At 41.5% G+C, this 16,592-nt stretch overlaps 1 protein-coding gene across 1 annotated transcript in view; it reads left to right on the top strand.

Moving 5' to 3' along the window:
- Nucleotides 1-16,592, top strand: part of KIAA2012 (KIAA2012 ortholog) — a 76,412-nt gene that overhangs the window by 14,044 nt on the left and 45,776 nt on the right. Inside the window, 9 exon segments of the mRNA XM_067549825.1 lie at nucleotides 961-1,116; nucleotides 3,984-4,180; nucleotides 5,255-5,480; nucleotides 5,924-6,051; nucleotides 7,875-8,043; nucleotides 11,316-11,564; nucleotides 12,904-13,027; nucleotides 13,029-13,081; nucleotides 14,260-14,388. Coding sequence (XP_067405926.1) covers nucleotides 961-1,116; nucleotides 3,984-4,180; nucleotides 5,255-5,480; nucleotides 5,924-6,051; nucleotides 7,875-8,043; nucleotides 11,316-11,564; nucleotides 12,904-13,027; nucleotides 13,029-13,081; nucleotides 14,260-14,388 — 1,431 coding nt within the window.

The raw sequence follows: 16,592 nt of genomic DNA, 5'->3' as shown, positions 1-16,592 counted from the left end.
TTGCTTTGGAACCCCTTTTTATGTTTATTTAATGTTTATGAAAGCTACAGTACTGAATTCTAGAATCAGATATGCTCATAATTTAAATACAAGTGAGATGTAATGTGGAAAAGATCCATGTTCTGTACCTACTGATGTGCAAGTTTTCCCTTTTAAGCTCTCCAAATCTATCAAAATGGAGGTGGGCTCAAGCTGCAAAATTTGTATATTGAGTCATATCTAAACTTCCCCCAAATTTGGGAGTGTTGGTAGCAACATAGGACAATCACAAAGTTTGGATCTGGATCCAAATGTTCCAGACTTCAGGGAAGTTCAGATCTTAGGTTTTGGTTTGGGCTAAAAGCCAAACTTCAGCATCTTCCATAGAGGAAGGTTTATTCAGGCTCCATATGTATTTTTAATTCTTCAGTCTGTACACATTTGAATAACCTGCAATCTACAACCAATACATGGTGTGGTTTACAGTCTGAGCCAATATAATGTATTAGTCACATTCCTGTCAATATTAGAGCTGGTTGAAAAAAGTTGTTTGAAAAATTGAAATTAAAACATGGCCTTCTTTTAATAAAATTGAAAATTTTCATTAACAATATTAATTTTTTCAAACGTATTTTTCAACAATATTGGAAATTAAAAATGTAACCGTTTCCAGTTTTATTGGGTTTTCCCCTCCTTCCATTCTCCCAGCCTCTTTTCGGTGAGAGAACAAAAAGAAAGAAAAAACAGGAAGGAACAAAGGGAAAGCCAAGCTGAAAACAGAAAAAATTGGAAGTTTTGCAACCAAAAATTTTTAACAGAAAAAACTCAAAACTTCAAAACCTGTAAATAAAAAATGGCTTCAAAATTGTTCACTATTTCCCCTTCCCCCCATTTTTCAATCAGGTCTAGCCAATATATGTAACATTCTCTCCTGTCCTGTCTCAAGTGATGTGTCTTTGCTTTGCAATATACACATTCCAGGATATATCAGGGACCCTTTATTGCTTCAGGAGAATTCCCCAAATGCACCAAATTACAAAATGGGACAACAGGACTTGTCAGCTGTACCCAGAAAATATCACCTCCTGCCTGTGTTCCCATCTTTCTGGGCTGAGCTAAGCCAACAGATCCAACCAGGTACAGTAGAAGTTAAATTATTTTAATAGAAAAAATCCACCCTCGGTAAGATTTAATATTTGATTATGTGCTTCAGTGTTTATGCCTCTAGGCAGACCATGTACATTTCTTTGAAGGAATGTATTGTTACTAAGTTATCATCTTATGAGATAGCTCTCAATAAGAAAAAAAATGAATAGTAAGGGATTGTCTGGGATTCGAACCAAAACCTATTGAACCCTTCAGTGGGATCTCCAGGTAAGATAAAAGAGTGAGTAAGCAGTGCAGCTAAGGGCAAGGAACAAGGACCTACCTATGCAATCCTCTGTTATAGTTAAAGGAGTTGTGCACTGATAATTTACTTCCTTATGTTTTTGCTCAGTGCCATTATTATTGGACCACGTCCACAAACTCTGCAAACACAAGAACACAGCATTTCTCTACTTACCACTTCCTTCATTTTACAATAAAAGTAGAAAAGCGCCATGATACTGCTCTGACTTCCATAACACTGCCCCTAAGGTTATCTGTGATGCTGCTGGGGGCACGTGCAGGAATTTAAATTTAACCGTGTTTTGTGGGGCACATTAAACACACACTTGGTGGGGCCCAGGACTGTGGTGGCAAGACCAGCTTCTCCAGCCTGGGACCTGGTGGGGGAGACAAATACCGCCAGCCCATGGCTGTGGAGAAGACAGCAGTTTCTCCTGCCCAGGGCTGCAGTGGCAAGAGCGAGTAGTTTTGTACCCCTGCCGATTTTGGGGGCGGGGGGACGTGCTCCTGCTTGTCCCTCCTTGCGCATGCCCCTGGCGCCACATTGAGACCCAGTACCTCGAAAACTCATTTAGGCCTGATCCCAAGAGGCTCTATAATGCCCTCATCTCCCATTGCAGACAGTGCGGATTGAGGACCTCAGAACATCATGGGAGGTGCTTAGAACATTTCCAGGGCAACCCTGTGTCTGCCTGCTCATGAACTTCCCCAGCCATTCCCAGGTAGACTAGCTTGGGCTAGCGACCCAAGCTCAGACCAACTTGACCCTCGTAGGTCTAGCTCGGGTGCTAGCCTGACCCCTATTTGGGGCTACTCAGGAAGATAACTCAAGAACCACAGCTGATTCCAAATACAGCTAGTGGCCTGTCTGCTTGGGGAGGTTAGCAGCACACCCTGGCCTCTACTCCAGCAATACAAAACAGCTATATAGCCGTTAGTTCAGTACCACCTCTCTTCCTGGTCCCCAGCACAGAGGGCATCAGTGGGGCATCCATAAACTGTGGTGAAACCTGATTGCTGAAGTGAACCCTTGGGGCTGTGGGCAGCTGCGCACAAGTTTGACAATCCCAGGATCTAGGCACAGTTCTCCAGTGATTTCCTGTGTGGTTTCTCCAGTGCACTGGTTTTCTGTGTGCTTCCACTACAAAACTAGATCAGTGGCAGAAAGCCCTATAGGTCAGTCAAATTTCCTCTAAAAAAAGCCACAAGAGGCGACTGGGAAAGAGTGGCAATTGCCAGAGGTCCCCATGCTGAATTACTCTCTGATTGTTTCCCAGGATCAGGCAGGAATTCTTTTAGCCCTCAAGCTGGGGGATCTGCTGCAGGCCCCGTTGGTTCACTTTGCCTCCAAGTCCCCTGCTGCTATCCCTACACAACTCTAGGCTTACTCTGACAGCTTCTGTTCCTGAAGCCTCCCTTTAAGGAGGTGGGATTTCCACTACTTGGAAGGAATTCTCCTTAGAAAAGTTATACGGCCTCAGGCTGCATGAACTCTGAGTGGATTCGCGCTGGGTTTGGGGGAGAAGGGAAATGGCATGTACCTTTCCCATACAAGGATCCTGGAGACCATGAAGCCTGTTGCATGGAAAGGATGGGATAGTTCTGTTTGGTGACCAGGCTCCTTTCCCTTCCATGCAAGAAAAGGCACATGGACATGTGGATCCAGGTCAGCCCAGCCCAGCCCACAGCTTGAGCCTTGGCTATCAGAGAGATCTCCATATTCCTTATACATTACTAGGAAAAGCAGAGACCATGAGATGTGCTCTAACCAGCAGTCATTAGATTTGGACATTTAAGAAAGAGTGCTTCTCAGCAGAGGGCTCTCAACTACTGATCTGTGATGCTGATGGAAAGCTTGTTGCAAGCCAAGATCTTGCTGACCACAGAGCAGGCTTGAAGCATGCAGCTGTCAAAGTAGTAGTAGAAAGCCCATATAAAATACAGTAGTGGGAAAATCCCCTGTACAGTGAACCTCTCCCACATCTGCCTGAGGCTTGAATGTTGATTTCCATAGTGATTTCCTTTTCAACTTGATAGTGCTTTGCTCCTGGTTCAATGAATACCTTCCCTGTTTAGTACAATCCCTGCTAGGATACAGGATGTGAATTATTAATGCAGATTGCATTCAAGTTATGTTTCAATCCTTTCTTCAGGATGCATAGTTTTAACTTCCAAAGCACTGGGAAACATCCTAAAGAAATCCAATCATTAAAGTGAAACCCCCCTTTCTTGACCTTCGTATTAATTCTGAGACACCTTGTGATTCACCTGTTCCCAGGTGCATGGGGGAGCATGCAAGGAGCTTTCTCCCCTTTTCATGCCCTTCAGAAAGGCCACTCACAGTTGCAGTCCCAGAGCTCAGCTGGCCATGGCCCCATCCTCCTCCATATCAGCCTGTTCCTAAAGAATGGCTCAGCCTGCATTAGTCATATGTCCCCAGGCCATTCAGGAAAGGAGCATGTCCCTGTCACACAACCTGGCCTGACACTTCTTCTGGGGTGGTACAGCTCCTAAGAGGGATCAGTGGCTAAATGCCACAATTTGGCTCTAAATAAATGAGAACCTCTCTGAGGTGCAATAGTTTGTGCTCCATTCCTGACACACCTGTCTTTTAGGCCAAAGTTACTCATTTCAGAAAGCGTCTGAGAATGGGAAAAGCCCAGTGGAAGGAGATGAAGTAGAAACACATGGCTGGAGGAGAGCTTGCGTACCTGTTCAGGTTTCAGTGAGAAAATTGAGCCTGGAACTCAAACCTCCACTTGCAAAGGAGGCCACCTGGAGCCAGAATGAAGCATACACAAAGATCCCACAGGTACCATTTCTTCATTGTCACGGATGATCTCTGTCTTCATACAGATTGGAATCCCCTCAGTTCCCCTGGGGACTGGTGCCAGACTAGCAGGATGGCTATTTTTACTGCAAAATTTTGGTAGTATGAGCTCTGGCTTCAACATGCAGCAGATGTTAGTCATGTTGCTTAATGCACCACTGGAAGGTATGCCTATACTATGGGGATGAGCTTGGTCTAAGAATCTATATACAACAGAATAATAATAATACCTAACTCTTCTATAGGGCTTTTAGTCAGTAGACCTCAAAGCACTTTACAAAGGAGGGCCGTATCATTAGTAACAAAGCACGTCTTGGCAGTATTGACTGAACATACTGAACCGAATAGAAGTGAAGCTGTTATATTCTTAGTATTCCGTCTGTTCCTCAATAATATTTTTTTCAACAATTGTCTGATTTAAGAATTGCTGAATAGACAGTAAAAGATAAAATTACATACAAATCAGGGGCTATCCTGCAAACAGTCATAGATTAGTGCACATTTTGAAAGACAGTAGAAGAGAAATAGCCAGCATCATTATACTCATTAAAAGTTCTCAGTCTTGCACCGGAGAGGTCAGTAGGAATTTTGCCATGGATTTCAATGCAAGCAAGCATAGTCCCTTGGACTATATGGTATAAAAAAAACCATAATAAATGTAACAAAAAGAGAAGTGGTTGTATATTTAAGCAGTTTAGACCCCACATAGATTGAAACTTATGACAACTAAGAAGAAAATGACTTAACATTATAAATCAGGGTGAAATGGTATTCATGAATGTAGGCATGTAAAGTTTAGCTGGTTGAAAATTTTCTGCAGAAAAAAATGATTTAAATGGAAATTTGCTTTTTGACTAAATAAAATTCTATGAAAAAGTCTACTTTCCAAAGAAAATGTTGAGTTGACATTTTTCAGTTTTCTGACAAAACTTCAAATTTTCTGTGGAAAATTGAAAAAAAAAGACGACCCCCCCCATTTTCATTGAAGTTAGCTGCAGGGGAAAACCATTTTCTATCCAGCTGTATCGGAAAACAAGTCATTCTGGTGTCTCCTAGGGCACAGAGGCAGAAGATCACCAAGATGTGGAGTGTGCAATGGAGGGCCAATGGCAGAGGGAAAAGCTACACCAGACAGAGAATCAAGAACACTGTGAAAAGCTGCACCAAACTGTCAAGAGCTCTTTTGGGAATGCCACTATTGATACTTCTCAGCTTTTGAGTGGGAGAGCCCATATGACTTTCTATGGAGGCTATTTCCCTGGAAGAAAAAAGTCCTACAGCAGTAAGAAATACAGCTCCTTAACTTTATTTCTTGTCGTAGTTGTGTTTATAATGAATTTTCTGGACTCCTGACGAATGAGGGGACACAAACATTTATTATCAGATAAGCGAATGTTGCTTTTATGGGTACTGTTATAATGGTCACCTCTGGATTAAGGACACAAGGATCTCTTAAGTTACATTTTAATTAATGACTATGGTCATGTGTTGCAATGCTCATTGGGAAGAGGGCAAATAGTGTGTGTGATGCAACACTTTAAAGAGTTATATGAGGGAACTTTCCTTCTCCTTATTACCATGGTTACACGGACTGGTAAATTTATTCTCTCTTTCCCCCCTCTTGACAGGTTCAGTGATAGAGTAAATACTATCCCTTATCTGATGCCATTAATACATATTTAAATTTCATCCCTTTTTAAACTCATCTCCATTTTTTCCCCTCAGTTAAACAAGGACATCCGAATAACCAGGAGGGAAAAGGAGGAGGACACTTTATTGAAACAGGTTTTTTCCCTCCTATCCAGTCTGCCATGGACTCAGAGCAAGGTCTGGTCAGGAAGGAACACAGAAAGGTCAGATTTTAAAAAACTCACTGTAGTTGTTGGGATAAGGTATGAAGTAGTGTTATCTCAGAGCTCATAACCTGAATGTAGGCAATTTGGGGCACAGACGAATTGCCATATTGGATCAGACCAGTAGCCCATCTAATCTAGTATCCTGTGTCCTACAGTGCCAGGATCAGATTCTTTAGAGGAAGATGCAAGAAACCCAGTCGCAGATAGTTCTTGGGCAGCCTGCTCCTACAGAAAATTTCTTCTTGAACACCAATAGTTAGAAGTTGACTTAAGGCCTGAAATTTATGGATTTCAATCCCCTCAACAACAAAGTTGTTTTTCAATATTTATCTATTTAAGTGTCTGACCTTTTCTGTAAAAGTGAAAATGGAGTTTTATCAGTTTCAGTATATACAAAATATTGAAAGTGAAGCTATAAAGGGAAATAAAGTGTGTTACTGCCCCCCTTTGAACTGGAGGATGCAACAGAATGCTGGAGAGGCTGAATACACAGATGTTCATGAGGTCAACTCTGGGACAAACCCTGGGATTGGGGCCCTTGAAATATGAAATTAGCAGATGATACAACAAAAGACAGTGAAGGAAAAAATACTTCAGGACACATCTATGCTACAAAGACTAGCATGGTTGTTCCTTGATGTGGTTACACACTGTAACAGATTATATGTCTAGGGTTATCTTTTTGTTACCACATGATCAGGTGCCAGCCACAATACACATTTTATCATTTTGTAACTGCATCAGGGGACAACAACATGGCAACCAGGCCTCATGATACAACTATATTTATAGTGTAGTCAGACTCAAAATGGAGCAAGACTGTGTCCAACGGATAAAGAGGACATAGCAGGTGGGAAGCTGAAGGCCAAATGCTGGTACCCACTACAAAGCCTCAATAAATAGGACATGTCTGGAGAGACCAAATGTTCCTATGCATGTACATGCACACACACATGCACCCACAGGCACCCCTCTGCAGGGAGGGTGTTGGATATCCATGCATGCTGGTTCTTCAGATGTCCCAGTTGCTTTTTAAAACATTAGATTGCTTGACATTTAAAAAACCCCAAAACACTGAGGCTAATCTTTCTCATTTTAACCATGCCACATACTCATAAGAATGAGGCTATGTCTATCCTTGAAACATGGCACAGCTGCAGCTGCACCACTGTAGAATTTCAGTGTAGATGCTTACTACAGCGAAGGCAGGGGTTCTCCCATCACTGTAGGTAATCCACCTCCCCGACAGCTGACAGCTAGGTTGATGGAAGAATTATTCTGTTGACCTAGCTCTGTCTGCACTCAGGATTAGGTTGGCTTAAGTATGTATCGTAGAGGTGTGGATTTTTTACATAGCTATGCCCATGTAACTTTTCAGCGTAGACCAGCTCTAAATTAAAATCTGATCCAACTCCCATTGGAATCAAGAGAAAGATTCCTATTAACTTCAGAGTGTGTGTGGGTGTGGTTTAAAAAAAAAAAAGGTTTTAAACAATTTAGAACCATCAAGTTAAGCACCTGATCCAGCTTCTACTTCCACACTGTTCTAGAGATATCTAAAGTTTAGATGCCAGGCCGGGATGCCAGTGGCCGGGACTGGGCAGAATTGGGGAGGATCAAACAGCCCCTGTTCTACAGAAGATGTCCAATGGAGATGGGGGATGAAAGAGAATGGAAGAGTGAAGGCAGCCTGGTTTTACTGAGCTAGTAGGTTGTGCTACAATAGAGTGAGGAATAGACAATAGAGTGAGGAATAAAAATATGTTCAAAAGTAATGGAAACATTTGGGGTTTCTAACATTTTGGATGTATATCTTACAGCAGGCACCAGAGACTTTGAAGTTCCCTTCAGCCTCAGAAGAAGCACCAAGCGCCCAAGTGCCCCACAGGAAACAATTTAGCTCCAATGACCCCCCAAAGGAGCTTCTGGTCCTCCCTTTGCTTATTCAGTTGCAAACCGAACCTGAGACCAAAGCAAAGGATCAAAGAGGTACCATCAGCTGTAAATGAAAAATTCTCTGATCCATCTAAATTCAAGGGATCTGTAAATTACACAATGCTTAGATTGGGATTGCAGAAAAAGGGAATATTCCCATCCTGGACTGCATCATTGAAGTGTTAGCTCTTGTGTTCTTGAAGATATTTGGGGCAGGTTTATTTTGGGTTCCACATTGTTCATATCCCAAAGATGAGTCAGAGCCCTGGGTCTCAATATAATGTAAAAGCAGGGCAGAGTCTCTGCTAATATTGGGCAAACTTCTGGAGATTCAGATCAGATAAAACACCCCCAAACTCAAATAGCTTTTCCAGATATGAATAAGCCAAACCTTTTTGGCATGAAAAAAGTGGTCTGGAGATTGACTGGTATTTCAACATCAGTCTAGGACAAGGAACATTAGATATGAAATAAAGACAGTTCATTAAATTGAGGCACAGGGAGGAAGTGGCCCGGGGCCCAAGAGCTGCACCTGATTTGCCTTAGATGGAGCAGATTGCATCCTCCCTTATCTTGAACACAGAGGTGTGGCTCACATAGCCGAAAGGTTCTAACACGCAATGCACCACCTAGATATGAGTAGCCTGCTTATCAGACCAAGATAGAGCCCTGTATGCTAAGACCTGTAGTCTCTGAAGGCCACATCTCCATATTAAAGATGAAGGTGGCCACAGGGTGCATTATAGAACTTCACAGATTATATACGGCCCTTTCATGGTTTGTTTGCAGCATGACATACTGCCAGAGGGGGAATCAGTTTTGGAACCTGCACTGCCTAAGCAGCATGGGCTGGGAATGCTAAAGACAGAGAATGCCTTCATTTTAGGGAGTAGAGAAAGAAATTGCCTCAGATAAATACTGAATCCCCTGGCAAGATGCAAAGAGCAGTGCTGCTGGGTTCCAGAAATAACTGTTTCCACCATTTTCCACTGGACAGAGTTACCAAAGTGCAGGGAAAGAGAGGAATGGGAAAAGTGGGGAAAGAGGACACAGGGATCCTTTGATTTCTCCCTCCCACGAAATAAAACAAGGGGCATGTAACATCCTAAATCTGACATCATGTTCCACAAAAGTCTTCTAGATGGCTGGATCAGAGCACCTGAAATTTGTTTCAACTAGCAATGTCCTCATTAAAGTGCTAAAGAGCAACTCCTGCTGTTGTTACTCACATACTAAATAGTCCCTCTAACTTCAGTGGGACTACTTGTGGGAGTAACATTTGAGGACTGCTCCCTTAAAGAATTAATCTGAACGTTAAATACTCAGGATTACATTCCACCTTGTATTTAGCTGTGACACTTTCAGTTAGTTTCCCAGACCTGAAGAAAAGCTCTGTGTAAGCTCAAAAGCTTGACTCTTTCACCAATAGAAGTTGGTCCAATAAAAGATATTACCTCACCCACCTTGTCTCTCTAATATCTGGTACCAACACAGCTACAGCAACACTGCATTGTCAGATGATGTTGTCAAAACCTTTGGAAAACACTGCTTCAGATGATAAGTACTTTTAAAAAAATCAAAGAATCATAGAAATGTATGAAAAGGTTTGTCTGAAGTTGCTTATGCACAATGCTGCTTCTATGTTTATATGCTTTATAAATGGGAATGAAGTTCAGCAACTTTTCCATTTGTCATGGTTTTGACAAGGAAGCAGCTTTGAGCAGGGCTCTTCTCTGACCAAGGTGACTTTTGAACCACTCACGTCAGGCTTGGCAGAATCAACAGATTTTGCAAATTCTGAAGAAAGAGACAATAGCAACACTGCTTTCTGTACATTCCTATCAACCCACACATGGACGCTTACATTTCAACATGTCCAGAAACTAGGTGACGATATGGATGGGGCAATGGGGTGCTGATATTCTGTCAGAGGCCCCTGCTTTCTGTAAGCAGGCAATCTGAAGACTTTCATATAGGACTATGCTGCCACTTATAACCGTAGTTATGCCCCTTTCCCAGTTTTCTCCTTCCCTGGACACCTTTTCTCTTCCCAGTCTACCTCATTCTCTTCTTTTTCTCCCCTTCTTCCACTCTTCCCCTCTCCCTCTACATTGGTGTTCTCTTCTTTTCCACCACAGTTCCCTTCCCCGCATCCTCTATCCACCTCTTTCTTTCCCACTCTTGTGACACTACTTTCATAGGTTTTAAGGTCAAAAGGGATGCTATGATCACCTAGCTTGAAATCCTGCATTACACAAGCCATAGGATCTTGGTGTCTCCCCACAGCCCCCCTTCCCCTGCCCTTTTCAGTACCATACAGCTATCACCAGGGGATCACATATCTGCTCAAGCTGACTCAGCACTTTAAGCAGCAGCAACTCCTTTCTGTCTGGCTACTGATTTTATTCCCCCCACACAGAAGGAAGTTTGCTACAGCACCAGCTCAACATGAAGTGTGTGTGGGAGGAATGGTCCAGATGGTCCTGCTCTTCTGTATATTTGCAAATGTTAAATAAAATGGGAAACCCAATGATTATGGTAAAAAAATTGTTGCAGTACCACATATAAAAATATCACTGCTATTGCAATCAATAGATCTTAATGGACGACCACGTGGATAAAAGTAAACTGTATCCCAGAACAACTGCAAGGAATGATTAGAGCAAAGCAACACTACCAGTAACCATTTAGGATCAAATTCTGCCCTCAGATATTTGCACGTAACTCTCAATGAAGTCACTGGTAGTTGCATAATTATACCAGTATCTGAGGGTAGAACAGAATGTAGCTTCAGTCCCACAAGCCTAGAATTCTGGCTTCAGTGAGATACTCAGTACTACACACTAAACAGAGGTTGTTCAGAAAAGTCAAGCGAATCCATGTATAGAACCCTGATGTTGAATTATAGGAGAATATTCTCATCATGGAGGTAGACTCCATGTTTCTTCATGGGCAGGCATAGACCAAAGAGTGGTAGAAGAAGCAGTTAGGCTCAGCTATCAAATATGCTCCTGTAAGGAACACTAATCTGCTTCTACCACTACTGAAAGTGTGATTTCTCTGATTCCAGCATTGCACCAGTCTTCTGGCTGAAACAGCAAATTATGTTAGTCAATTAGTCAATTTCTTGGTATGAATAAGAGTTTAAAGATGCTGCTCATGGCTGTTGTGTGTCCTGATTTTGCCAAGTCTGGTTTCAAAATACAAGACAAACAGCAGGAAAACACAAAGCTGTTCAGAAACTATTTTTCCAATAAACTGGTGAAAGGAATGAGTCACATGAGCACTGGCTAGTTTCTCCATTTCATGTTCCTCTTTCATTCCAGGAGCTCCTTGTGTCAAATCCAGATCAGAGGCTGATGACCATGAGAAGTTGTTGGCTCCCTCACCGAATAATCTCATTTCTGAGCCAGAGGGTACAACTAAGCAGCACCAGATGGTCGTTGGTGAAAACCCAGAGGAACATCAAGGTAGCTTCTCCCTACCTCCAATAACCAATCGAAGGTTCACTCTGGAGGACAGGAAGGAAGAAATAAGAGGGGTGAATACTGGAAAGGAGGGCCACTGTAAAAGAGGTCAGTCAATACAAATCAGAGATTCAGCTTTTGCCTCAGTTGTAGCTAGATTAACACCATCTCTGCTATAAAACTATTTCAGCTCCTAGCTATTTATCTACTACAGCTCATTTTTGTGGCGATATTAGCCAATTACATAAACAAACATATCCGATGGTCTACGCTAAAGGAATGTATTTTACACTGAATTGTGTCAGGAGTATGTGTTGCATCTATGATTTGCATTATTAAGATAACACTATTAGAGATCTGTTATAATGAAATTTTGTTAATTCATAATAACTAACATTTTGTAACTTTCCAGCCAAAGATCCCAAGAGATTTAACACATTTTATAAACCAGTTACAAGACATATTAGTTTTTACTTTATTTGTTACTTAAATGCAGCCATCTTCTGTGTGGAAGATATCAGACAGCCTTTAAACAGTCCATGGTGCCATTATACAATAGTTCAGTAGAGAAATTAAAGAATGTCTGTGCCAGTTGAAACTACAGGGGAATTTTAGGTAGACAGAATGAATTGATTAAACTGAAACTTAGCCAGAATACCAAAGTAATGAAAGTGGGATCTTTAATAACTACACTTTGTCATATGTCATATGTCCATGTCATATGTCATTTGCAAGATGCAGCACAGCACCCCTATAGCGTCAAGATAGAACATGGCTCATTACTGGTTCAGAATAAAGAATGCTCCCCATGAACAACCAGTACAACCTTCCTGCAGTATCTAGGTTTTCTTTGGAGCTCTTGGAACCCAAGCATTGGCTGCAAATAATTGTACAGAGCAGAAAATATTGCTGTGCATTTAATATTTTAAGAGTATTAAAGTCATTAAGGAGCAGTTATTTTCTATAAACTATAGTGATCATCAATAAAAATTAAACATGTACACACTACCCACAAACACCCAGTGGAATCTAAGATACAGCAGTTATTTTCTGTTCCAAGTACAAGGAGAAACTGTTGTATCTCAGATATCATTAAAGAGTTACTATAGGCAAACAAATCTTTTTTCATAGACAACTATTGTAATTCTGGTGTCAGACCCATCATTCTAATTCTGTACCAGAATTCATAGTTCAACAGCCCAATATGTTGTTTCTCAGCATTTTGTAGAACATGCGGCGCTTTATAAACGTTGGCAATGAGGATGAAGATTAATTAGATAGTGGCAGCTTAGCCGGATAGGTAAACAACACACCAGCAAGTCACTGATTAATTGTGGCCCTTTTGTGCATTCACTCCCTCTGCCTGGGTCTCTATTCTCCCCTGCCCCTCAGAAATTTATTATTTTATGCAACTCCCCAGTAATGTTCCTTATATGTTTTTTCCAATATGGTGATTTAATCACCCAGCATGCAGTCCCAGCATTAGATCTGATTCCATTCCCTATATATGGAAGGAAGGGTCCATGGAACCAGAGTAGCAAGATAAACTTCAAAACTTTCAGCAGCAGCATTATCACTATTCCCTATAGGAATCACCCGTGGTGCTCTACCAGAAGAGCTGAGAGGTAACAGTCAGATCTGTGCATGTTTGTACTATGCATAGAATCTGTACTTATGTTTATCTTTATGTTTATGTTTGTACTGTACATGCACAATACTTTAAAAAAAAAAAAAGCCACAGAGCTTCAGGAGAGACTAACGTACTGGTTTTGGCAGCAGCTTTGGGAATTCCAAGAGTTGTTTAATATTTAGTGTGTGCATGTTTCTAGAAAAGTTAGTTCCTGTTTATAAGCTGTTACTGAAAAAAAATGTCCATTACATGGGTTTTTAGGACCTGAGGAGGGGAAGGGGCAATGCTTCCAGCAGGATTTAGCTACCCTATTCTGCAAACATACATGACAAAGCCAGGACACCACTTGCATGCACATATAGGCATGCCTGCTAACTATGAAATAAATAATTCACAGGGAGAAGCCAGTGATGGAACTAAGTTATAAAAGCCTACAGCAAGAAAGTATAATTCAATTAAAGTCAATGAAATTGTGCCCATTTATGCCAGGGAGTTATTTCATCCCATGCTTATTAAAAATGTGCTCTTGCAAATCCACTGTTCTGTTTATACGCCAGATAAAGTCAGCCAGCTAAAAGCAGTGATTAGTTAGTGTCAGCACCTGAATTTGCCACTTTGTATCAGAAAGAAGAATGAATGACAATGGGTGGTAACCTAAGTGTGACTTCATTTGCATATGGCTGGTGGGGAGTGGCATAAAGGGAAACTGAAAGGAAAAGGTCAAATAAAGTGCACTCAGGAAGACTACTTATCATTTCATAATAATCTCAGAAAAGTCAAGTTCAGAAATATGAAAACTGTAATAAAAGTGCTGGATCTCAAGGCCCCCAAGCTTTGGAGAAATGGAGTTCAGAATTCAAAACCCAACCTGATCTGAATGTCACTGTAGAACCTATCTTTACACTGGACAGAACCAAAACCTCAATAAAACATTCATGAATTCTAGGGGTGGGTTTCAAAATCTGTTACCGAATTTTGTGCTCCAACCAATCTCTGTAACAGTCAGAGTTTTCTTAGCATCACCCTGTCCTTAAATATGACATGATAATGTGGATACATGCAGAGAGCTACTAAGAAGAATATTTTCATACATAGAATGTCAATACAGTATATCTCCAGGTATCCTTCTGGATGGTGTGTATTAGTAACAATGTTCATCTTTATATTTTCAAGAGTGTTATAATGGTACTTCACTAGGCAGCCTCATAATGGGCCCTGATGGAGAAATTGTCTGTCTGTCCCTTTTGGGATCCGTCCAAGATGCAGATGTTCCTGTTCAGTTTAGCTTCATTCCAGATAAAGGTAAGGACACATAATCCGACGAAGGTTCCTTTCCAAGAGGAAGAAATTGCATACATAACTCTCAAAAGCTTCAGACAAAGTGAATAAATAAAAATCAGACCCAGATCAATGTTGCTCCTTTTACTGAGACAGTATAACTTCTGTCAACTGAGCCACAACAGCTAATGTTGGCACAGCAAGTTTACTCATGCTCTAGAATAGGTGAGATCACGGAGAGGCTATTAAAAGGGATACTGGATTGTGTAGATGAGTTTAAAAAAGGGTTTGCAAAACTGCTGTGGAATTTGCCCAATGTAAACAATATCCTTTAAAGTGAGCCTCAAAAAGAGGAGGTGGATAATTTATAATCTGCTCAAGTATTTGTGCTATGTGCCTCAGACAGCCAATGTGAATCATCTTCTGACAGACGTTATGCAATCTCCAAAAACTGACTGGGATACTAGTTTGTGGGAATATAAAATGAAAGGTTACTACAGAAGCAGCTGGCTTGTATCATTAGAGAATGTCCAAGGCATTTGACTGTAGCCCACTGGATAGCAGCCTTTGGTCTGTTGCTTTAATCACTGGCTCAAAAGCCAGATCTTTTTTCAAAGGGGGAGATGCTACTGCTTCCCAGTTAAGACATTATCTCTCATTGAAAGTACTACAGTATTTTACAGCAATGATATAATTCATCACTGCACTATGGCCCATTTGTGCAAGCTCCACTAGAGTGAAGGGGCCAGCCATTAATTGGGAATTCCCCAGACATAGGATCCCTACCTAACTAGTTCAACATCATTGTTCACAGAAGGCAAAGGCATTCTTGGAGCACTACTGCACTCCAGCTATTCCCACTAGGGGTTATAGCAGCTGGACACAAGGTTGGGCAGCCATTGAGCTGCCTCACATAGTGCTGGGAGCCAAAGCAGCTCCTGGTCAGACCAGATTAGGGAAAGAGCAAAAATGACACAAAGCTACCTTACTCCATCCTCCTCCCTCTTTGCACCATATTCCCTCCCCTATCCCGTTTGCACCACCTTGCTACGGCACCTATGTGTTTTCTTTGTATTATCTACATAGTTTATTGGTTAAAGCAAGTGTTTGTTACTGACATTACCACACAGTCAATACAGTTGCAAGCTTGTAAGTAAAAGGATCCTTCTTCTTCTAACTGCCCAACTCACTCCGGCATATAAGAACTGGGTTTTCATTCTGGTAACAGAGGTTCTGAAAGCCAAGTTAGGCATTCAGTTACACCTGTGTAGCTCCAATGTGTTCACAGTCTGCCCTCAGCAACAACTGTGCAAAACCCATTGTCTTCAGCAGGTTTGGATAGATGTAACAGACCATTATGTTGATATACAAGAAAGAATGGAATTCAGCTCATGCTTCTTAATTAGGCTCAGTCGGTAGGGCTTCCAAGAGCAAAATTGCCATATTTGGGATCACAAAGGAATTTTCCCCAGGTCAGATTGGCAGAGTCCCTGGGAGTTTTTCTCCTTTCTCTGCAGCATGGGACATGGGTCACTTGCAGGTTTGAATAGAGTAAATAGCAGATTCTGTGCAACCTGAAGTCTTTAAATCATGATTTGAGGACTTCAGTAAATCTTGGCCAAAGGTTATGGGTCTATTGAAGGAGTGGACTGGTGAGATCCTGTAACCTGAGATGTGCAGGAGCCCAGACTAGATGAGCACAATGGTCCCTTCTGGCTTTAAAGTATATTAGCAGCACAGACTATCACTGCAGTAAGCTCTGCGTATACACAGGAAGTAGAACTGTTGATTACAAAGATGCTATTTTAACATAGTGTCTCTTGAGAGCAGAGCTATATTTTGAGATTTGATTCCATAATCTTGGTGGTGGCTGATGATGAAAGAAGTGCACATCTTAACTTTAAGAGCTCAGGGCGAGCTTGCAGAGGTGACAATTAGATGGCTTTAACCTGCGAACTTGTCACTTATTGATGAAGAAGAGATGTCGAACATCCAAATCAGTGGTTCTCAACCTTTTCTCTGCCTTTTGAGGCACACCACTGTATAGTCTCCAGATGAACTCATTAATATTCATGAGCCAATCCAGAACTCTGCAAGTAGCTTTTCAAAAAATTCCATGGCACATCTGCTCAGGCCTGATGGTACACCAGTGTGCCGTGGCACACCGGTTGGGAAACACTGATCTAGATTTCATTTTTCAGAAGTTAGTTTTCTGACCATTACTAACT

The sequence above is a fragment of the Emydura macquarii genome, unplaced genomic scaffold, assembly GCF_026122565.2.
Source record: "Emydura macquarii macquarii isolate MOO-44397 ecotype Brisbane River unplaced genomic scaffold, CSIRO-AGI_Emac_v2 contig_1253, whole genome shotgun sequence".
In the NCBI taxonomy this organism is placed as follows: Eukaryota; Metazoa; Chordata; order Testudines; family Chelidae; genus Emydura; species Emydura macquarii.
This window is presented reverse-complemented; position numbering and strand designations above follow the sequence as displayed.